Source organism: Pongo abelii, chromosome 9 (genome assembly GCF_028885655.2).
Source record: "Pongo abelii isolate AG06213 chromosome 9, NHGRI_mPonAbe1-v2.0_pri, whole genome shotgun sequence".
Taxonomy (NCBI): Eukaryota; Metazoa; Chordata; class Mammalia; order Primates; family Hominidae; genus Pongo; species Pongo abelii.
The window spans coordinates 110,487,110-110,512,476 of NC_071994.2; the positions used below are offsets into that span (position 1 = coordinate 110,487,110).

The 25,367-nt window shown below is 37.5% G+C and overlaps 1 protein-coding gene across 4 annotated transcripts in view; it reads right to left on the bottom strand.

Moving 5' to 3' along the window:
- The window catches only part of CWF19L2 (CWF19 like cell cycle control factor 2), a 126,549-nt gene that overhangs the window by 36,615 nt on the left and 64,567 nt on the right, over positions 1 to 25,367 (bottom strand). For all 4 annotated transcript variants that reach the window (XM_024255890.3, XM_024255889.3, XM_054524987.2 and 1 more), the window contains 2 exons: positions 25,152 to 25,268; positions 22,448 to 22,585 (listed from right to left, as the gene is read on the bottom strand). In XM_024255890.3, the coding sequence (XP_024111658.2) occupies positions 22,448 to 22,585; positions 25,152 to 25,268 (255 nt within the window). The remainder of the gene's footprint in view (positions 1 to 22,447; positions 22,586 to 25,151; positions 25,269 to 25,367) is intronic.

A 25,367-nucleotide genomic window follows, 5' to 3' on the forward strand; every position in this document is an offset into this window, starting at 1 on the left:
TCAACAAAGTAGAAAAATAACAAATGAAAACTAATCTAATGTGACACCTCAAGAATCTAGAGAAGCAAGAAGGAACCAACCTGAAATGAGCAGAAGAAAAGAGAGATCAGGGCAGAATAAATTGAGACCCCCCCCCACTAAAAATACAAAAGATCAATAAAATAAAAAGTTGACTCTGAAAAGATAAACAAAATTGATAAACTGCTAGCTAAATTACCCAAGAGATAAGATCAAATAAACAAAATCAGAAATGTAAAAGCAGACATTACAACTGATATCACAGAAATACAAAAGAGCATCAGAGACTATGATGATCAACTATATGCTCACAAACTAGAAAACCTACAGGAAATGGATAAATTCCTGGAAACATAAAACCTTCCAAGATTAAACGAACCACTGGCCTTTCTTCCCTATCTAACTCTTCCAAATCAGAATTTAAGTATGTAAGCATGCTAAAGATTCTCCTATTTTGAAAATTTGTCTGGCATACACATCCACTTGCCATTACAGTAACTACTAAACTTCATGAATAAATCATATACAGAAGAGAAGAAAGATATAAAGATATAATGATTTTATTGAACAGTGACTGAAAACTGATGATGTGTGAGGTGCCAAATTATGACTGATATTCAGAATACAACCTTGGTTAATGTAAACTGGCAGAATGTGTTTTTCTAATTAGCAAAATTTTCCAAATAGCTAAGGGTTTACCATTTAAGTATAAAAACATTTCTTTTATAGTCATTTTGAAAGGAAATATTCCCAAACAGTGTTATAAGCTTTCCTGCCTTTTAAAATATAATATATGAAACTTTAATCTTTTCCTGATAATACACAATAATTACTGTGATGATAATGTATTTTAATTCAAGAATGGAGCTTCAAAATGCCAGGTGCATTCAAAATCAGAAATGTGAAAGGAGACATCACAACTGATATCACAGAAATACAAAAGAGCATCAGAGACTATGATGATCAACTATATGCTCACAAACTGGAAAACCTAGAGAAAATGGATAAATTCCTAGAAACACAACCTCCCAAGATTGAACCACTGGCCTTTCTTCCCTTTCCAGCAACTCCTCAAAATCAGAATTTAGCATGGCCAGAATGTAACAACAGTTGCTTCTGTGATAACTAGATCAGCAAGAGTTACACGGTTTTTTAGTCATCCATTTTTTTCTTCATTATTTGTGCTCTCTATAAAGTCTGCTGTCAGTTCTTACTGCCATAACCTCCTCGTGGTAGTCTGTTTCTTCAATTATAATTTGATGCTTTTATTATATTTCTTTTCTAAACTGGATAACCAAGTACATTAGAATTATGTATAATATGGATTTCGAGCCAAGATGGCCAAATAGGAACAGCTGTGGTCTACAGCTCCCAGCATGAGCGACGCAGAAGACAGGTGATTTCTGCATTTCCATCTGAGGTACCGGGTTCATCTCACTAGGGAGTGCCAGACAGTGGGCGCAGGACAGTGGGTGCAGCGCACCATGCGTGAGCTGAAGCAGGGTGAGGCATTGCCTCACTAGGGAAGCGCAAGGGGTCAAGGAGTTCCCTTTCCTAGTCAAAGAAAGGGGTGACAGACGGCACCTGGAAAATCAGGTCACTCCCACCCTAATACGGCGCTTTTCCCACGGGCTTAAAAAATGGCTCACCAGGAGATTATACCCCGCACCTGGCTCGGAGGGTCCTATGCCCACAGAGTCTTGCTGATTGCTAGCACAGCAGTCTGAGATCAAACTGCAAGGCGGCAGCGAGGCTGGGGGGAGGGGTGCCTGCCATTGCGAGGCTCGCTTAGGTAAACAAAGCAGCCAGGAAACTCGAACTGGGTGGAGCCCACCACAGCTCAAGGAGGCCTGCCTGCATCTGTAGGCTCCACCTCTGGGGGCAGGGCACAGACAAACTAAAAGACAGCAGTAACCTCTGCAGACTTAAATGTCCCTATCTGACAGCTTTGAAGAGAGCAGTGGTTCTCCCAGCACGCAGCTGGAGATCTGAGAACGGGCAGACTGTCTCCTCAAGTGGGTCCCTGATCCCTGACCCCTGAGCAGCCTAACTGGGAGGCACCCCCCGGTAGGGGCAGACTGACACATCACATGGCCGGGTACTCCTCTGAGACAAAACTTCCAGAGGAACGATCAGACAGCAGCATTCACGATCAGACAGCAGCATTCGTGGTTCATGAAAATCCGCTGTTCTGCAGCCACCGCTACTGATACCCAGGCAAACAGGGTCTGGAGTGGACCTCTAGCAAACTCCAACAGACCTGCAGCTGAGGGTCCTGTCTGTTAGAAGGAAAACTAACAAACAGAAAGGACAACCACACCAAAAACCCATCTGTACATCACCATCATCAAAGACCAAAAGTAGGTAAAACCACAAAGATGGGGAAAAAACAGAGCAGAAAAACTGGAAACTCTAAAAAGCAGAGCGCCTCTCCTCCTCCAAAGGAATGCAGTTCCTCACCAGCAACGGAACAAAGCTGGATGGAGAATGACTTCGAAGAGTTGAGAGAAGAAGGCTTCAGACAATCAAACTACTCTGAGCTACAGGAGGAAATTCAAACCAAAGGCAAAGAAGTTAAAAACTTTGAAAAAAATTTAGACGAATGTATAACTAGAATAACCAATACTGAGAAGTGCTTAAAGGAGCTGATGGAGCTGAAAGCCAAGGCTCGAGAACTACATTAAGAATGCAGAAGCCTCAGGAGCCGATGTGATCAACTGGCAGAAAGGGTATCAGTGATGATGGAAGATGAAATGAATGAAATGAAGCGAAAAGGGAAGTTTAGAGAAAAAAGAATAAAAAGAAATGAACAAAGCCTCCAAGAAATATGGGACTATGTGAAAAAACCAAATCTACGTCTGATTGGTGTACCTGAAAGTGACGGGGAGAATGGAACCAGTTGGAAAACACTCTGCAGGATATTATCCAGGAGAACATCCCCAATCTAGCAAGGCAGGCCAACATTCAGATTCAGGAAATACAGAGAACACCACAAAGACACTCCTCGAGAAGAGCAACTCCTAGACACATAATTGTCAGATTCACCAAAGTGGAAATAAAGGAAAAAATGTTAAGGGCAGCCAGAGAGAAAGGTCAGGTTACCCACAAAGGGAAGCCCATGAGACTAACAGCGGATCTCTCGGCAGAAACTCTACAAGCCAGAAGAGAGTGGGGGCCGATATTCAACATTCTTAAAGACAAGAATTTTCAACCCAGAATTTCATATCCAGCCAAAATAAGCTTCGTAAGTGAAAGAGAAATAAAATACTTTACAGACAAGCAAATGCTGAGAGATTTTGTCACCACCAGGCCTGCCCTAAAAGAGATCCTGAAGGAAGCACTAAACATGGAAAGGAACAACCGGTACCAGCCGCTGCAAAATCATGCCAAATTATAAAGACCATCAAGGCTAGGAAGAAACTGCATCAACTAATGAGCAAAATAACCAGCTAACATCATAATGACAGGATCAAATTCACACATAACACTATTAACTTTAAATGTAAATGGACTAAATGCTCCAATTAAAAGACACAGACTGGAAAATTGGATAAAGACTCAAGACCCATCAGTGTGCTGTATTCAGGAAACCCATCTCACATGCAGAGACACATATAAGTTCAAAATAAAAGGATGGAGGAAGATCTACCAAGCAAATGGAAAACAAAAAAAGGCAAGAGTTGCAATCCTAGTCTCTGATAAAACAGACTTTAAACCAACAAAGATCAAAAGAGATAAAGAAGGCCATTAAGTAACGGTAAAGGGATCAATTCAACAAGAAGAGCTAACTATCCTAAATATATATGCACCCAATACAGGAGCACCCAGATTCATAAAGCAAGTCCTGAGTGACCTACAAAGAGACTTAGCCTCCCACACAATAATAATGGGAGACTTTAACACCCCACTGTCAACATTAGACAGATCAACGAGACAGAAAGTTAACAAGGATACCCAGGAATTGAACTCAGCTCTGCACCAAGCAGACCTAATAGACATCTACAGAACTCTCCACCCCAAATCAACAGAATATACATTTTTTTCAGCACCACACCACACCTATTCCAAAATTGACCACATACTTGGAAGTAAAGCTCTCCTCAGCAAATGTAAAAGAACAGAAATTACAGCAAACTGTCTCTCAGACCACAGTGCAATCAAACTAGAACTCAGGATTAAGAAACTCACTCAAAACCGCTCAACTACATGGAAACTGAACAACCTGCTCCTGAATGACTATTGGGTACATAACGAAATGAAGGCAGAAATAAAGAGGTTCTTTGAAACCAACGAGAAGACACAACATACCAGAATCTCTGGGACACATTCAAAGCAGTGTGTAGAGGGAAATTTCTAGCACTAAATGCCCACAAGAGAAAGCAGGAAAGATCCAAAATTGACACCGTAACATCACAATTAAAAGAACTAGAAAAGCAAGAGCAAATACATTCAAAAGCTAGCAGAAGGCAAGAAATAACTAAAATCAGAGGAGAACTGAAGGAAATAGAGACACAAAAAACCCTTCAAAAAATTAATGAATCCAGGAGCTGGTTTTCTGAAAGGATCAACAAAATTGATAGATCGCTAGCAAGACTAATAAAGAAGAAAAGAGAGAAGAATAAAATAGATGCAATAAAAAATGATAAAGGGGAGATCACCACCGATCCCACAGAAATACAAACTACCATCAGAGAATACTACAAACACCTCTATGCAAATAAACTAGAAAATCAAGAAGAAATGGATAAATTCCTCGACACATACACCCTCCCAAGACTAAACCAGGAAGAAGCTGAATCTCTGAACAGACCAATAACAGGAGCTGAAATTGTGGCAATAATCAATAGCTTACCTACCAAAAAGAGTCCAGGATCAGATGGATTCACAGCCGAATTCTACCAGAGGTACAAGGAGGAACTGGCACCATTCCTTCTGAAACGATTCCAATCAATAGAAAAAGAGGGAATCCTCCCTAACTCATTTTATGAGGCCAGCATCATCCTGACACCAAAGCCGCACAGAGACACAACCAAAAAAGAGAATTTTATACCAATATCATTGATGAACATGGATGCAAAAATCCTCAAAAAAATACTGGCAAACCAAATCCAGCAGTACATCAAAAAGCTTATCCACCATGATCAAGTGGGCTTCATCCCTGGGATGCAAGGCTGCTTCAATATACGCATATCAATAAATGTAATCCAGCATATAAACAGAACCAAAGACAAAAACCACATGATTATCTCAATAGATGCAGAAAAGGCCTTTGACAAAATTCAACAACCTTCATGCTAAAAACTCTCAATAAATTAGGTATTGATGTGATGTATCTCAAAATAATAAGAGCTATCTATGACAAACCCACAGCCAATATCATACTGAATGGGCAAAAACTGGAAGCATTCCCTTTGAAAACTGGCACAAGACAGGGATGCCCTCTCTCACCACTCCTATTCAACATAGTGTTGGAAGTTCTGGCCAGGGCAATTAGGCAGAAGAAGGAAATAAAGGGTATTCAATTAGGAAAAGAGGAAGTCAAATTGTCCCTGTTTGCAGATGACATGATTGTATATCTAGAAAACCCCATTGTCTCAGCCCAAAATCTCCTTAAGCTGATAAGCAACTTCAGCAAAGTCTCAGGATACAAAATCAATGTACAAAAATCACAAGCATTCTTATACACCAATAACAGACAAACAGAGACCCAAATCATGAGTGAACTCCCATTTAAAATTGCTTCAAAGAGAATAAAATACCTAGGAATCCAACTTACAAGGGACGTGAAAGACCTCTTCAAGGAGAACTAAAAACTACTGCTGAATGAAATAAAAGAGGATACAAATAAATGGAAGAACATTCCATGCTCGTGGGTAGGAAGAATCAATATCGTGAAAATGGCCATACTGCCCAAGGTAATTTATAGATTCAATGCCATCCCCATCAAGCTACCAATGACTTTCTTCACAGAATTGGAAAAAACTACTTTCAAGTTCATATGGAACCAAAAAAGAGCCCGCATCGCCAAGTCAATCCTAAGCCAAAAGAACAAAGCTGGAGGCATCACACTACCTGACTTCAAACTATACTACAAGGCTACAGTAACCAAAACAGCATGGTACTGGTACCAAAACAGAGATATAGATCAATGGAACAGAACAGAGCCCTCAGAAATAATGCCACATATCTACAACTATCTGATGTTTGACAAACCTGACAAAAACAAGCAATGGGGAAAGGATTCCCTATTTAATAAATGGTGCTGGGAAAACTGGCTAGCCATATGTAGAAAGCTGAAACTGGATCCCTTCCTTACACCTTATACAAAAATTAATTCAAGATGGATTAAAGACTTTAACGTTAGACCAAAAACCATAAAAACCCTAGAAGAAAACCTAGGCATTACCATTCAGGATATAGGCATGGGCAAGGACTTCATGTCTAAAACACCAAAAGCAATGGCAACAAAAGCCAAAATTGACAAATGGGATCTTATTAAATTCAAGAGCTTCTGCACAGCAAAAGAAACTACCATCAGAGTGAACAGGCAACCTACAAAATGGGAGAAAATTTTTGCAACCTACTCATCTGACAAAGGGCTAATATCCAGAATCTACAATGAACTCAAACAAATTTACAAGAAAAAAACAAACAACCCCATCAAAAAGTGGGCGAAGGATATGAACAGACACTTCTCAAAAGAAGACATTTATGCAGCCAAAAAACACATGAAAAAATGCTCACTATCACTGGCCATTAGAGAAATGCAAATCAAAACCACAATGAGATACCATCTCACACCAGTTAGAACGGCAATCATTAAAAAGTCAGGAAACAACAGGTGCTGGAGAGGTTGTGGAGAAATAGGAACACTTTTACACTGTTGGTGGGACTGTAAACTAGTTCAACCATTGTGGAAGTCAGTGTGGCGATTCCTCAGGGATCTAGAACTAGAAATACCATTTGACCCAGTCATCCCATTACTGGGTATATACCCAAAGGACTATAAATCATGCTGCTATAAAGACACAGGCACACGTATGTTTATTGCGGCACCATTCACAATAGCAAAGACTTGGAACCAACCCAAATGTCCAACAATGATAGACTGGATTAAGAAAATGTGGCACATATACACCATGGAATACTATGCAGCCATAAAAAATGATGAGTTCATGTCCTTTGTAGGGACATAGATGAAATTGGAAATCATCATTCTCAGTAAACTATCTCAAGGACAAAAACCAAACACCACATGTTCTCACTCACAGGTGGGAATTGGACAATGAGAACACACGGACACAGGAAGGGGAACATCACACTCTGGGGACTGCTGTGGGGTGGGGGGAGGGGGGAGGGATAGCATTAGGAGATAAACCTAATGCTAAATGACGAGTTAATGGGTACAGCACACCAGCATGGCACATGTATACATATGTAACTAACCTGCACACTGTGCACATGTAGCCTAAAACTTAAAGTATAATAATAATAAAATAAAAATTAAAAAAAAGAATTATGTATAATAGAAAAGTAGAGCTTCAGAGGCACCCCCTCTAGGTAATCAATAAATAGTTGTTACATTTGGAACAAAAATACAAAAGCTAGCCTACAATCCATAAACATTTGACTAGTATCAAGAGAAAAAACACAAAATGCCACATTTCTAAAACCATAAAGACAAACCACGAAAAAAAGACACATAGGCTTGTCTTATTCTCTGGCCCACAATGACATCCTAGCTAGAAGCAAGTTTTTGAATCCTGCCTCTTTTACTACTAATTCTCATTTGTATATTGCATTATTTTGATGTCAAAATATTCACAATAATTTATTACTAGAAGAAAGTAAGGACACTAATTCCATACATTTTCAAAATTAATTTAAGATTTGAAACCCAACCAAAGAAAATGATTCCAACAAGAAATTATTTTTCAAAGTGGAACTAGAGCCAACTGCCAACTTGATAAAGACACAGAAGAGCAAATAATGATGTATTAAGGCAGCATATTTATAAATGTGGTGTTAGTCTTCACCTTATGTATTTACACTATATGAAATATAATATTACCTAGCTGTTTTACAAATAATTAAAACTAACTTTCAAGTGTTAGCTCTTTTTCAGAGATGGGATCTCACTCTGTAGCCCAGGCTGGAGTGCAGTGTTGCAACTGTAATATTAGCTTTTTGACATGATTAGAAATACATCCACGTTTCCATTATTGACATAACTACCAAATAAGCATCCAACAAAGTCAACAGTCCTTTGATACTCAGCCTACTAATGATTAAATAACCATTAAGTTTAAGTTCAGGGAAAAATCTCAAGTAAAATACATCCTACTATAGGAACTCTCAGGTGACTGTATTTCTAAACTCTTAGGTGACAGTATTTCTAAAAGTTGTTCTTCTATTAAATCATGTACCACTGCAATACTAAAAAGTCAGCAGCTAAAGAGATATGCTCAATAAATCATGCTAACTAACCAAGCCTGTTTAAAAAAGAGGGGATGGGAGTAAGACAAGACACACCAATGGAATTCCATTAAATCGTATTAAAATCTTGTGAGTTATCATGACATCAGAACCAAATTCTTTCATTTCCAGATTATTTGAGTCCCTTAAATTGATTTCTTTGTTCCTCACAAAACATTTGAGAATTAAAACTAACATATTAGAGAGAGAAGTTTATGGCACAAGAATGAGTCATTCTTTCATAAGTGATTGTTTCTTCAAGGGAAAAAAAAAAACCATCAGCATGGCCTGGGAAAAGGGAAGAAATCACTGAGGTCAAGTCACAGAATTGAGAAAACCTCATCTTTAACACTGAAAATGGAAGTGGATATTTCAGATGCCATAAATAGCATGAGATCTGACCTGTCAGCAACCAAAATTTAGGACAGTTTTTAATTCTACACTTTCTTACCATCTAAGTAAATAAAAATAAACTTTAATGTTGGCTTTGACAAACAGGTGGCAATGTTTTTCATTAGAATATTTGTATGTCCAAAAGAATCAGGAGCATTGTAATTCCTGTCATCTGTGTTTTGTAATATAGATAATTTAACATTAAACTACTGAGAGACATAAGTACCTTTTATCATTTTAGTCTGTACAATACCTTTAAGAAAACTATTTAACAAAAATTATTCTTTTTTGAGAAAATTGCTATTTCACGATGTTGAGATTTCTAGTTTCTATCTTTTTTTTTTTTTTTTTGAGACGGAGTCTCGCTCTGTCGTCCAGGCTGGAGTGCAGTGGTGCCATCTCGGCTCACTGCAAGCTCTGCCTCCCGGGTTCACGCCATTCTCCTGCCTCAGCCTCCTGAGTAGCTGGGACTACAGGCACCTGCCACCATGCCGGCTAATTTTTTGTATTTTTAGTAGAGACGGGGTTTCACCACGTTAGCCAGGATGGTATCGACCTCCTGAGCTCGTGATCTGCCCGCCTCGGCCTCCCAAAGAGCTGAGATTACAGGCGTGAGCCACCACGCCCGACCTCTAGTTTCTATCTTTAGTGTTAATGGGTCATGCATATTATGCCAAGATGTATAAAAATCCTAATTCCTACCTGAATTCCTTGATAGAAAAGAGATAAGGATAGGAATTAGAAGCAGGACTCAAGACTATTCTCCCATATGACATTGACTTATGTGTAATTTTATGTATTCAATATTTAAAGTAAGGCATGAATTACAGACTGATTTTTTAAAAGGTGCTATTAAAACATTGCTAGTTTTATTAAGGCAAGCTAATAATATGCTTATGCCATTTGTTAAACATCTGAGGTTGTAGTTATACACTAAAATATACTGAAAGAATATCATTATTTTTGAAATTTAAAAATATTTATATTCAATTCTTGATTCTGTGCACTACAAATTAATCACATGTTCCAGGAAACCTGCCCCAGGATCTGACTGCCCCTGTGACCACAGTTCTAGATGACAAAACCTGAAGATGACAATTTCTCCACAGCTCGGTCATTGCTGTCACCATTTTGACATTCTTAAAAAGTGATCTCTACCCGAAAAAAGTGGAGAAAGCCAACAAAAAAGGACAACAAAAATAAGAAATGAAAGATGGTCCCCCCACCTCCACGTCCAAGACATCATTTTATTCATCATCCTTTTTTTGTGCTTGTTTTTTAAATATTATTGTTACAAAATCAAAATCACAGACATCAATGGGAACAACAGAATATATCTAAATTTTCTAAGCAATTTTGTATTAACAGTGAAAAGGGGGTTCTGGAATTCCATGCACTTGACTTCAAGTCCCAAATATGAGATTCCAGAAAACAAATATTTATTGAATGCTATTATGTGTTAATGACTATACTAGATAGGATATATTGGTGAGCCAATCGTGTGAAACTTACAGAATAGTGGGAAAGACACTAACTAAAGCATTACTCAAAGAACTGTCAAGTTATAGCTGTGATGGCAATTTGAAATGCTAACAAAGGGAGTAAACGAGTCAGAGGTAAAGGCTTCCCTGAAAGAGTTATGATAAAGATGAGATTTGTATGAATCTTCTGTTTAATCAACTAGATAAAAGGGGATAAAAGGTGGCAAAAACAGAAAGTGGAAACAGCAAATGCAGTCTGTGGCAGGAGAAAGCATATTAATTTGAGAAACTGAATGAAAATCAACACGGATGGAGCAGAGGACGCAAAACAAAAGGGTGTGATTCAAGATGAGGCTAAAGAGGTAGTGACCAGGCCATTCGAGGTCTTGTTAGGCCACATTTAAAAATGTGGTCTTTAGCCTAACAGCAACAAAATACCATTCAAAATGTTTTAACCTAGGGACTAAAGGATGAGATGTACATTTTGAACAAAAAAATTATTCTGGTTTCAGTGAGATAAGAGTTAAGAAAGAAGTGGAAGAGGATAAGAAGGAATTCTAGAAAACTAGTTAGAAGGCTATTTCGTAGACCACATAAGAATCAAAGATAGCATGGATAGTGTGATGGCAACAGGAACAAAGAGAAGTAGATTGGGCATCGGAAGACAAGATTGGTGACAGATTGGATGTGGAGAACAAAGGAGAGATCATTCTCCCTCATCTGATGACTACTAGCTTTCTAATCTAGGTTAGAAAGTAGTACTACACAATGATATAGGAAATACTGAAAACAAGCCAGATTCCTTAAAGAGATACGTGATCCTGGGCAAGCTACTGAATATCTCTGAGCATCAGTTTTTATTAAATGGGGTTAATTATACCCTGCTGAGAGACAATTGTAAGTATTATGGTATGAAAAGGGTCTGTCACCTAGCAAGTCCTCAAAAATTTGTAGTTATTACTATTTTCTCCCAGATTCTCCCAAGATTGTGTTCACATATGAGGCAATTTTGCTTCCTGGCCCTTATTTGGGACATCTGGCAATATCTGAAGACATTTCTGGCTATCACAACTTAGGGTGAGAGGGGTTGCTATTGGTATTTACTGGCCAGAGGCCAGGGATGCTACTAAACCTTCTATGGTTCACAGACAGTCCTTCTACAACAAAGACTTAGCCAGCCCAAAATATCAATAGTGCTAAGGCTGTGAAGCCATGTTCCAGAGGTATTCTGATTCTGATAACTGCACATGAAAAGTTATTTTGTATCCACTAATAACAACCATCCACATGAGTTAGGGAGTTAAACTGATTTATTACTGATAACCTGTTCAATCAGTTTCCAAATTCAAGCCCGGTTACAGAAGAAGTTACCAGAAGTGAATTCATAACCTACATTTTAAACATACAAAAATATTAATGTCTTCTAACCATGAAGGCTAATTTGTTTTCCCATTTTGATGTCTGCATAAAGAAAAACCTGAAATACTACAAATTAACTGTCATTTTATTAAGAATCAGATACTCAGCCGGGCACGGTGGCTCACGCCTGTAATCCCAGCACTTTGGGAGGCCGAGGCAGGTAGATCACGAGCTCAGGAGATTGAGACCATCCTGGCTAACACGGTGAAACCCCGTCTCTACTAAAAATACAAAAAAAAATTAGCCGGGCATGGTTGCAGGCGCCTATAGTCCCAGCTACTCAGGAGACTGAGGCAGGAGAATGGCCTGAGCTTGCAATGAGCCGAGAGCACGCCACTGCACTCCAACCTGGGCAACAGAGCGAGACTCCGTCTCAAAAAAAAAAAAAAAAAAAATCAGATACTAAGATCCTCGAATAAAAACTCTATGAAAACTGGAGGCTTTTTTTTTAGTGTCATTATATAGAAAAAAATGGTTTGCAATGAATCTGTTTAATAAGTGCTGCATTATTACACGAGGATTACCAACAATGAGAAATAGACTGCAGTCTAATACTTACAAAACCATTTCAAATCTTATGACAATGTTTATTAAATCAAAATTTTAATCAAAACTGCGAAACTATCCTTCAAGCTCCAAGCCCTTAAATCCATTGGAAATAGATGAATTCACTGATTAAATATAAACTTCACATCATTTTGGACTCTATGGATAGTGAAGCTATTAAACCAGTATGCTCAACTGTCAACAATTTAAACTTTGATTAAAATCTGAGAGAACTGTCCAAAAGACCTCATAAAATCTCACCAGGGTCAAGAACTGGGACCTGATCACAACTGATACCACTTCACACCAAGGATAGCTTTTACAAAAAACAAAATAAAAAAAAATAAGTGTTGGCAAGAATGTGGAGACACTGTTGGAACCTATGTGCATTGCTAGTGTTGTTCAAACTGTGGGAAATAGTTTGGTGGTTCCTCAAAAAGTCAAACATATGGTTACCATATGGTCTAGCAATTCCATGTCTAGATATTAATATATACCCAAACAAATTGAAAGCAGAGACTTACACACCAATGTTAATAAGAGCATTATTCACACAGCCAAAAGATGGAAGCAACCCAAGTGTCCATAAACAAATGAATGGAGTTTTTAAATGTGTTATATATATATATATATAATAGAGTTATTCAGCCTTAAAAAGCAATGAAATTCTGAAACATGCTAAATACTTGCAAAACTTGAAAACATGTTAAGCGAAATAAATCAGATGCAAAAGGACAAGTATTATATGATTCACTTACTATTAATTACCTACAACAGGCAAATTCACAGAGACAGAAAGAGGTGACCAGGAGGCTGGGGTAAATGGAAGTGAGCAGGACAGTGGGAAGGAGAACTACTGTTTAATGGGTATAGAGCTTCTGTCTGAGATAATGAAAAAATGTTCTGGAAATGGATAGTGGTGATGGTTGCAAAATATTGTCAATTTATTAATACTTAATGCCACTGAACTGTATACTGTAAATGGTTAAAATGGTAAATTTTATGTTATGTATATTTTGCCATAAAAAACCCAACTAGGACCTGAACAAAAAAACATTAAATAAATTCTTCTCGTGATCCCACCTTCTTCCCACTCCCATCACCCATAGGTGAGGTTCAGAAAAACAAAAATTATTTTGTTCAGCAGCTTGAACTGGATACAAGCTTACATCTTTTGGAAAATGAATAAACTAAGTCAATATTTATCTTATTCAGTTCTACAAAAAGGCAAAAATATCACGTTATTATTTTATGACATCCAAATTTCAAATTTCCTTTAGGGGATATCACAGGAACATATACATGATTTCATACTCTTGGATTTGGCCTCTTCCAAAGATAATTTCACTGTGTATCTATTAAAGTCTATGAGAATGAAAATGACCAAGGGGTTGCTGCAATAAGCTGGCAATTTCAATATTCCTTACCTTATTCTAATCATACATTTAAGAATGGTATATCACTTAATCTCTCAAAATTTGATATTATTAGTTTACTGAGAATAAAAAAGTAGAGGATTTCAAGTGTATATTATTAGAGAAACATGTAATATGTATCTTAAAGACTACTTCCAGGGAAAATATATTAAGCCTTAAGTGTTACAAACAAGAGAAAATAAATCAGTAAAAATACAAACACTTTATTAGACAATAAAATCATCTTTTTTTATAATTTAAGGTAAAATCCTAATTACTGAGTCTTTTTTTCCTCTCCCTTATCATTCCCCTCTTATACCTGTCATTTTTCCTCCCCTCTGGCCCATGTTTAATGCTCTATTAGTACAAAAAGGATAAAATTACTGCCCACAGTCTCAACAAAATTAATGAGGAAAGATGTATATAGATCTCTTGAAGATGTGCCTGAGTTTACGTTGCCAAGGTAACACTGACGTCTTAAATTTTAAATGGAAGAGTTTATATTTAAAGAATGTTGAAGTCAATAGAATGTATTTTAAGAAAGAGCAAAGCATACACAGCTTATTATTTCCAAATACCAATAAATGATACATGGAAATTGGACAAAGACAATTAAATTTAGGCAACAGTCAACAACTATCCATTAACATGAGTCATTTGAATGACAGTACTGCTTAATGTAGACTGAAAAGTAAAGCTGAAGCTTCTGGTGCTGGCTTTTGCAACTCATTAGCTGTGGGGACTAAGAAAGTTACTTAGCCTTGCATAAGTCATTTAATTCTCTCAAAGTCTCAGTTCCCTCAGCTGTAAAATGTGAAAGGTGAAACAAGATTAGTAAGGTCCCTTTCCAAATCTAAAATTCTTTGGCTCTATGATTTCAAAGGAAGAAATTTCTTTATCCAAAATAAGTTACTATATACCTATTATGTTCTAGAACATAATAAAGTAACGTAACATAGTAAACATACTGGCATATCTATGGTAAAAAAATTAGACCAACACACGCTTCTGTGGTGTTATGATATGCGTTGGTTTTCATTCACAGTTCCTGATTCATAACTCCCATAGCTATTGTTACAGTCTTGTATTATAATGTTGGGTATCTCAAGCCTCAGAGGCAGGCCTCAGGAAACAGAATCTCTCTCCTGCCCTCCTTTCACCTGCCCCAAGGCAGGACTCTAATCTTCTCCTACCTTTTTTATTGTGGGTCTTAAGACCATCCCCAGAGAGGGTCACACCCTATGCAATGGGGGAAGGAATACTGAAGTCATGAAGCCTTCATAAAAACCCAAGAGGACTGGGTTTAGAGAGTTTCTGGATACGTGAAGACATAGAGGTTCCTGGAGGGTGGCACTCCCAGGGATGGCAAGGAAGCATGCTCTGCACCCCCATACCTCGCCCTACGCGTCTCTTCACCTATATCCTTTATGATAACCTTTATAATAAACCAGTAAATGTAATTTAAGTGTTTCCCTGAATTCTGTGAGCTGTTCCAGCAAATTAATCATACCCGAAGTGGGGGGGTCATGTGAACCCCAACTTGAAGCTGGGTGGTCAAAAGTTCTGGAAGCCCGGACTTGTGACTGGTACCAGTCTGGGCATCTGGGGGACAGACTTGGGGACTGAGACCCCAACCTGTGGAATCAGACACTATCTCCAGGTAGACAGTGTTGGAATTGAATTAGAGGACATCTTGCTGGTGTCCACTGCTCGGTGTGTGGAGAAAAAAAACCCACACATTTGGTCACAGAAGTCTTCTGTGCTGATGACTGTGATGTAAGAGTAGAGGAAAAACACATTTTAAAAGAGAGTTTTTCTCTACACATCTTTTTCAGGGTATATTTTATTCCCCTCTTTTCATTAATTATGTAGTACATATTCAAAAAAACTGAAAAATATAGAAAGGATAAAAAACCAAGAATCGTAATTCCCCTATACAAACACAATTAAGTTCATATTTGTCATGAGATACCTTTCTTGGTTTTGTTATAAGAAAGATATGCTATTAAAGATTTACTGGTAAAATACAACTGGAAAGAACATAAATATAACCTGAATTTTGGAAATGCAAGAAAAGAATGGGCAATAAAAATTAAATAAACAAATATAAGGTACTAATAAAAAGTAAAATACACATCAACAGCAAAAGGCAATAGGGCAGATCTGAATACTGAGTCCAGGTAGTATCAGATTTCTGTTCAACATGAAATCTTTCCTGTGCCCCTAGTTTAAATTGGGTCACCCAGGTGTTACTTCCAAAAGACTTTTCACTTGTCTGTCACAGTTCTTTGTACATCCAAGATTACTGAACTATTTTTCATAGCTATTTATTTAGTGCTTCCTTTTCCCCACTAGCCTTATAAGCTCCATAAAGTCAAGGATCATTTCTTCTTCATGTGCCAGTGTGTCCCCAGTAGAACACCTCATACACTGAAGGAGTTCAATTAACATTTGTTGACTAAATAAATAAGCAGACTCTTGTTTTATAAATTTATATCACCTATTCCTGACTAGCTACTTTTCCCAAGGCCCAAGATCCATTCTCAGGGAAACTACTAAGTAAGAGAAATACAGGTTGACTATCACTTATCCAAAATGCTTGGAACCAGAAGTGTTACAGATTTTGAATTGTTTTGGATTTTAACATGTTTACATATACATTCCATCTTGGGGATGGGACCTATGTCTAAATTTGAAATTCATTTATGATTCATATATACCTAATACATATAGCCTGAAGGTAATTTTATACAATGTTTTAAATAGTACATGCAACAAAGTTTGTGTATTCTGAACCATCAAAAAGCAAATGTGTCATTATTTTGGTGCCCAACAAATTTTGAATTTCAATGCATTTCAGATTTCTAATTTTTGGATGAGGTATATTCAACCTGTACCCAAATTCAAGTACATTTGCACTGAAGATTTTATATCCTAGTCCAGGGATTGAAAAACTACAACTTCCAGGCCACATCAGGCCATCCATATGTTTTTGTAAATAAAGTTTTTGTTGGAATATAGTCAAACCCATTCATTTACATACTGTGTATGGCTGTTTTTGTGCTACAACAGCAGTGCTGGTAATTGCAACAGAAAGCTAAAAATATTTACTGTCTGGCCCTTTACAAGAAAAGTTTGCCAACCTCTGTTTAATGACTTTAAACTAGACTAATGACTTTAAACTAATAATAAAAAGAAACATAGGATAATGAGCTTTTGGAGTCATTCATGAAAATATTTGACATAACTAAACTATATACCAGCAATATTACTATCAAAAATTCAATAACTTAGCTACTTTAGTTCATAAACTTTTAAGAGTGAAAGGATTAAGCACAGTATTCTTAGAAATGGCCAACACTTCAAATACTTTCTTTTTTTTATAGGCTTTTAGTAATGCTTCAAATTTTTAGCAGAGCTGATTTTAATTATTAAACATACAAAACAAATTGCTACTCTGCTGTAATTATTAGGCAGGATGAACTAAAAATCCCAATGCGAAATCAGCATTTCCATAGCAACCTGTACTTCCACTGGCCCCACTGCACATAGGTAGGAACTGGCATTGCTTTGCATATTTAGAAAAAACACCTCCATTAAATAATACAAAAAAAAAATTTTTGCTTGGATAAAAATAACACATTTGTCAAGATATTAACACAACGCTACTACAAATTCAGTAATATATAAATTGATCAATCAAAAATTTTTTTAAAAGTCTAGACTGAATGTGTATCAGCTGCACATTCAATAGTTTATCTGATTTATAGGTTTATTAATGCTACCAGTTCTGGAGGATTCCTGCTGAAATTACCGGGTAATATCTAAATCATATAAAAAACAGAACAAGCATATATTTATAAATAATGTAAAAAATGAATGAAAGGTGACGAAGAAACATCTATTGAGTGCCTACTATCTATCCTAGTTAAGACCTCTCATAAACAGATTTTAATAGGAATGGTTTCATGTAACTATTTAATCCAAAACATGTCATCTTATAAAATTGGGACATTACTTTGTAAGTCAAAACTTTCTATTTCAGCTAATACAGACCAGAAATAGAAATTTTAAGGGCCAAATGTCATTGGTAAATTTTTATAGTATTCTAGCTTCTATAATGTTCTAGCTTAGTAAATGTCAATTAAAAAAATCAAAGATGTAAAATGTTTAGGGAAAGTAATGAAGATGCAATTATTGCCAAATCAGCTAATATTAAATAAGCAATCCTATACAATACAGTAACCCCCTTTATCTGTGGTTTCACTTCCTGTGGCTGCAGTTACCTGCAGTCAACTGTGGTTTGAAAATATTACGTGGAAAATTTCAGAAATAAACAATTCATAAGTTTTAGACTGTATGGCATTCTGAGTAGTGTGATGAAATATGCTGTTCTACTCCATCCCCCCCCAGGGGACATGAATCAGCCCTTTGTCCAGCACAACCATGCTGTGTATGCTACCTGTCTATTTAGTTATTCAGTAGCTATCTCAGTTATGACTGACTGTTGCAGCATAAAAGAGTTTGTGTTCAAGTAAACCTTATTTTACTTAATAACAGCCTGAAATTGCGACAGTAGCAATGCTGGCATATTGTTACACTTGTATTTTATGATTATTGTGGTTAATCTCTTACTATGTCTATCAATTATACTTTATAAGTTAAAATTTATCATAGGTATGTATGAATAGGAAAAAACATAGCATATATAGGGTTTGGTACCATCCACAGTTTCAGACATCCACCTAAACTCAAGTGATCATCCCACCTCAGCTTCCTGTGTAGCTGAAACTACAGATAAGTACCACCATACCCAGCTGATTTTTTATTTTTTGTAGAGATAGGGGTCTCACTTTGTTGCCCAGACAGGTCTCGAACTCCTGGCCTCAAGTGATCCTCTCACCTTAGCCTCCCAAAGTGCTGGGATTACAGGTGTGAGCCACACCTGTTCATTTTTCTACTACCAAATTTAAGAACCTACCTACATCTATATACTAATACTCTGCCTTTCCTCCTTATATAATTGATGGATGGTAATCAGCTCCTTTCTAAGGTCAATTCTTCTCAAATTCACTCTTGAACCCAACATAATCACGCTTTTTTCCTTATTGAACCAAGAAAAACCCATAGTTAGTAAAGTCACCAGAAACCACTACACTGCCAAATCCAGTGGCCCTTTCCCATCTTCAAAGATTTTCCTCACCTCTTAGAAGCAGCTGACACAGTCATTCACAGCCTCCTCCCTGTCTTCTGAAACACCACACCCTTGGTTTTCCTTCTGCCTCACTGGCTGCACTTCTCAGTTTTATTTGCTGAATCCTTTCTGTCCTCTCCAGGACACAGTCTTCAGACTCTCTTCATTAATAATTTCTTCAATCTCATTGCTTTAATTACTATTTAAATGCTAACACAGGGCTAGGCGCAGTGGCTCATGCCTGTAATCCCAGCACTTTGGGAGTCCGAGACGGGCAGATCACGAGGTCAAGAGACAGAGACCATCCTGGCCAACATGGTGAAACCTCGTCTCTACTAAAAATACAAAAATTAGCTGGGCATGGTGGTGCGTGCCTATAGTCCCAGCTACTCAGGAGGCTAAGGCAGGAGAATCGCTTGAACCCAGAAGGCAGAGGTTGCAATGAGCCGGGATTGAGCCACTGCACTCCAGCCTGGTGACAGAGCGAGACCCCGTCTCAAAAAAAAAAAAAAAAAAAAGCTAACGCATCCAAATCTATATGGGAGAACCAGCATCTACCCAGAACTCCAGGGGCAGTCACCCCACACTACCATGTGACTGGGCATTTCATACTTCACACATCCATAACAGTATTCTTGATTTCCCACTCCCCCAAAATTTGTCCCTCCTGCAATTTTTCCCATTTCAATATATGGCACCAGCAATGCCCCGTATCCTGACACTTTTCACCAGTTTTGCCACTGTAATCCATCCATGGCTCTATCTGAACGAATATAGTACTCTCCTAAGTGATCTCCTGCTTCCACTAATGCCTCTCTACATTGCCTTCTCAAAAGAGCAGCCAGAAAAATTCTGTCAAAATATAAACCAAATCATGAGACAGCCTTGCTAAAAACAAAACAAAACAAAAAAAACCTTCAAATGGCTCCCCATTATTAAAACAAATATGAAAGTTATCCATGGCCTGTAAGACCCTACCTCAGCAGTCCCCAACCTTTTTGGCACCAAGGACCAGTTTTGTGGAAGACAATTTTTCCACAGACAGGGTGGCAGGGCAGTGGTAGGGGTGGGGGTGCTTTCAGGATGAAACTATTACACCTCAGATCAACAGGAATTAGATTCTTGTAAGGGGGTGTGTAACCCAGATCCCTCACATGTCTAATTCACAATAGGGTTCATGCTCCTATGAGAATCTCGTCGCTGATCTGACAGAAGATGGAGATCAGACAATAATGCTGGCTGGCCCGCTCTGCTCACCTCTTGCTGTGCGGCCCAGTTCCAAATAGGCCACAGACCAGTACCCATCCATGGCCCAGGGATATGGGCCCCCTGCCTTACATAATCTGACTTATGTCTCCTACCTCATCTCTACTTCTCTTTCTCTTCCTCCCTCTACTACCAGTCACACTTGTCTTTTTGCAGTCTCTTGATGTTCTTCAAGCTTGTCTCTGCTTTGGATCCTTTGCTGTTTCTTCTACTTGAAATAATCTTCCCTCAGATATTCACAAGAACCTCTCACTCACTTTTTTCAGTCTGATGAAACATCACCTACACAGAAAGACTTTCCCTCAACAACACTCTGTTGAAAATATCATCCCAGCTCCTTCTACTTTGCTTCATTTTCTACAAAACTATTTTCAATTTTATAATATATTGTTATATAGTTTATATATTTGTTCACTTTCTCATCCATTAGAAATATAAGCACCTGAGGGCACAAACTTTGACTTAATTGCTTCTCTGTATCCCTCAACTAAAATGGTATCTGACACTAATTAAGTGTTCAATAATAACTGTTGAACTGACAAATGGCTATACAATTTTTTTTTTTTTTTTTTGAGACGGAGTCTTGCTCTGTCGTCCAGGCTGGAATGCAGTGGCACGATCTCAGGTCACCACAAGCTCCACCTCCTGGGTTCCAGCGATTCTCCTCCCTCAACCTCCCGAGTAGATAGGACTACAGGTGCGTGCCACCATGCCCGGCTAATTTCGTATATTTAGTAGAGACGGGGTTTCACTATGTTGGCCAGGCTGGTCTCGAACTCCTGACCTCATGATCTGCCTGCCTAGGCCCCCCAAATTACTGGGATTATAGGGTTGAGCCACCACGCCCAGTGCTATTACAATTTTTAAGAGGGATTTTTCTTTAACTTGAATGGTTTATGATTCATAAACTTGAATGGTTTATAAGATTACTAAAACTATTTAATTCAGACTTCATATACAGAGGTACCACTTCTGAAAAGGAAACTCTAATAAAAACATGTCTTCCTTCTTTCTGCACTAAAATTCCAGACCCTAGGAAATTTCTGGCATTTTTTCCAAAATAAACAGAGGTAAAATTATCTTAATGGGCTAAATGTAAGATCTCATGAAACTCTTGGTGATAGGTACAAAAGCCATTTCCATTTAAACTCAATTTTACTTTATTGCCCTCTTCCCCAACACACACATACACATACAGATACCTTGGTTACTTTATCTTAGTTTTCATTAAGTTTAATTTTTTTACCAGGTAACATACTTACATAATTATGTGAATATTAAAAGTTAAAAAATAAAAGACTGTAAGTCTGAAAAGATATACAGTGGAAGGTCTTCCCACCCATGCCTTTATCTCAGTGACTCAGTTCAAACTCCCACTACCAAAAAGTAACCATTGTTATTATAGGGTGGAAGTTGGCCATTTTTTTCTGTAAAAAGCCACACAGAAAATATTTGCAGCTTTATAGACTAACCACTCTCTGTCACAACTACTCAATTCAGCCATTATAGAGTGAAGACAGCCTTAGATAATATGTAAACGCATGTGTATAGCAATACTTCAATAAAACTTTATTTGCAAATATAGACAGTAGGCTGAATTTTTCCCATGGGGGTCACAGTTTGCCAAAACCTGTTACAGAACAGTTTAAATATCAGTGTCTCTTTTATAAAAAATGTTAATGGTAGTGTTTGGAAGAGACTTCAATGGAAGAGACTGCAACAAAGAATGCTATTTGAAACAAAAATTCATCCTACCCATAATGATGTGTTAAAATAATATATATTTTCATATAAATAGATTTAAGATTATTCCCAGATGCCTCTCCATATCCATAATATATTAGTGCAAATATTTTCTTCTACCTCTTCATGGCACAATTATGAAGAACTGGAGGAACGTTAAGACAAGACGGAGTGGTAACCTATCAGCACACTGTCCATCATTAACTCTGGCTTAACATTTTCTCTTAAATGGTAGAGCAAATGTATAATTAAAATCTCCACAGAATGCATTAAAGAAATAAACCATGGTCTATATTTTAAAACAAACAAAATTTCAAATGTCTGTTTCTCAACTAGATCAATTCCAAAATGCATGTTTCTAATAAGTCTTACAAAGGATTTAATTTAATAAAATGAACCAAGATTAGAGAGAACCAGATCTCTCCAAAAAGCAGATCACCGTTACACCGAATAACCAGCTTCTCAAAATTCAGAGGTATCCTAGGAATATATCTTACCTTAGATGCCATTCTCATAAAGAGCTTGTTTTGATTTTCTGCTGTTCCCATCTTTTCATTTTTGACTAAATCATTTAGGCTTAGATTATCATCATCATGAAAGTATCTGACCCTTTCTTTTTCCTCATGGGTTGAAACCTATGACAAAATGAACATTATTAATTTAATGAAAACATGAATCTCTGAAGTATTTCTTGATGGATTACATAAAAATCTGATGTTAAATGTAAAAATCCCACTATGTAATCACAACCTTTCCTTCCAGTTTATCCCTAGTCTGCCAGTTTCCATGTGAAAAAACTTCCATTAGAAATTACACTCCCTACTTCTGCCTCTTTACTCTCCTCTTCCCCAGGGATGGAAGCATGATATGATCTGCTTTCTGAGTTTTGATGAAAAAGCAAAACTGCTCTACCCCTTCTTCTCTCTTTTCTGCTCTTCTTCTCCTTATAGTTAAAATTCCTTACCACTGTGGTGGGGAGACTGAAGTTATCCAGAAATGGAGTAAGTATATCAAAAACAGAGGTGAAGTATTAGCAAATCCACTACGATGAATTTAATGATTATGTTGCCCCAAAATTCACATGTTGAAATCTCAATATGAAGGTATTAAGATGCAAGGTCTTTGGGAGATAACTGGGCTATGAGCATGAAGTACTCAGAAATGGGATCAGAACCTGTGATGGTTAATACTGAGTGACAACTTGATTGGACTAAAGGATGCAAAGTATTGTTCCTGGGTGTGTCTGTGAGGGTGTTGCTAAAGGAGATTAATATTTGAGTTAGTGGTCTGGGAAAGGCAGACCCACCCTCAGTGTGGGTGGGAACCATCTAATCAGCTGCCAGCATGGCTAGAAGATGTTGAAAGGACTTGACTTGCCGAGTCTTCTGGCCTTCATCTTTCTCCCATACTGGATGCTTCCTGCCCTCAAACATCAGACTCCAAGTTCTTCAGTTTTTGGACTCTTGGACTTATACCAGTGGTTTGCCAGGGATTCTCGGGCCTTCAGCCACAGACCGAAGACTGTGCTGTCAGCTTCCCTACTTTTGAGGTTTTGGGACTTGGACTGGCTTCCTTGCTCCTCAGCTTGCAGATGGCCTGTGCAGGACTTTACCTTGTGATTGTGTGAGCCAACACTCCTTAATAAACTCCCCTTCATATATACATCTATCCTCTTCTGTCCCTCTAGGGAACCCTGACTAATACAGTACCTCTATTAAAAGACATGAGCATTTGCTCTCTCTCTCTCTTTTCTCTGCCATTTGAGGATACAAGAAGACTATCATCTACAAACCCATAAGCACGCCCTCATCAGACAATGAAGCTGCCAGCACCCTAATCTTGGACTTCTCAGTCTCCAGAACTGTGAGGAATAAATTTCTATTGTTTAAGCCATCCAGTCTACGTTACAGTAGCCCAAACTAAGAGACCAACTTCTAATTACTAAACCCTTGTTCTGTAAACAGCTTTATTAAAAGCAAAGCTGATATTCTGGTCTCCATCTAATTCAGTCCCAGATTTTCCTATCAGTTGGTTCCATACCCAGGTGTGGAACAGAAAAATACTGTTTATTTCCTCCCAAATCAAATCTTTCCAATACTGCTCTCACATTCCCTTATCCAAATAAAACCTTGTCTTTAACTTCTTTGAGATCTTTGGAACAGAGGTGCAACTACATTCTCCAACATTACTATTCTTGTTTTTACTAGCTTAAACCTCATATCCCATGACTTCAATCACCCTCTGGCTCCAGACACTTAATTTCTGGCCCTCTTGTCTTTTCATTATACTCAAAGAGCAAACTCTACTCATGAATGAAAGTGTCTACTTTCTTTACTCCTATACCTAGATTGCTCAGTAATATGCAACTCAAAAAGGGCCCTCGATGCCTTCTGACAATGTATTTATGGATCCCTAGTCAGTTCCACCATTTCATATAATTCAAACCTTTACTATTCTCCTCCTGTACCTCCTCTCCAACCACCAAATTCCTCCCATTACATTAGAAGACATATCCTTCCCACTTCTATTTGTTGGATGAATTAATTAGAATCTCTAGCAACACAGGCACTCAACAAGCAAAAAATAAACATTTGACAGAAATATTCTGAATGAACAGTTCTTCTGTATATGCAATTATCACTTGTCTGATCTTCCAAATTTAAAATAAAAAAACTAACTTGAGAAAGCTGAATATGTTGTTTTTGCCATCTCAAGAGCCTCAAGGTAGTACTAAAAACTAATTACTAGAGTTGGAAAATGGAAAAGAAAATTAGTTTTATAAAGGATCATGGCACCTACATAATTAAGCCATTACTGTGTATGGATACTCCATCACCAGGTCTCAAGTTAGCTGTCTAACGCTAGTAACAGCTCTGAGAGACCAAAGTTTTCCCTAAGAGCTATAGCAAGTATGCCAAAAGCAGCTGAAAACAACATCAAAGAAATGTACACTAAAATTAAAATTGCCTTAAACACTCAATGTTAACAACTATTTGAAAAAATACAGTTGGATTATTTCCATTCTGTAAAAGGCAAAGAGATATAACTAAGAATAAAAGTAATAACAACATCATTTACTACCTTCCAATATCGGCATTCAAAAGCCACATTTCAGAAAATATTTTATAATCTGATACAAAGAAAGCCCCAAGGGGCAGAAGGAATTCTGAATTAATAAACAAAGACATATGTTAAACATACCATCTGTCTCTTTCTTCTCCCTCCTTGTGATTCCAGAGATTTTCCGGGTGTGTTCACAGGCCATACTCTTCCAGACTGATCTGTTCTGACAAGGATTACTTCTTGCTGGTCTTCATTCTATAAAAAGATTTAGAGATAACTATTGAAATTATTGTGAAGAATGTTGAATGTTTTTATTTAATAACAAAAAAAGCATTAAAATGATTAACGTTTTCA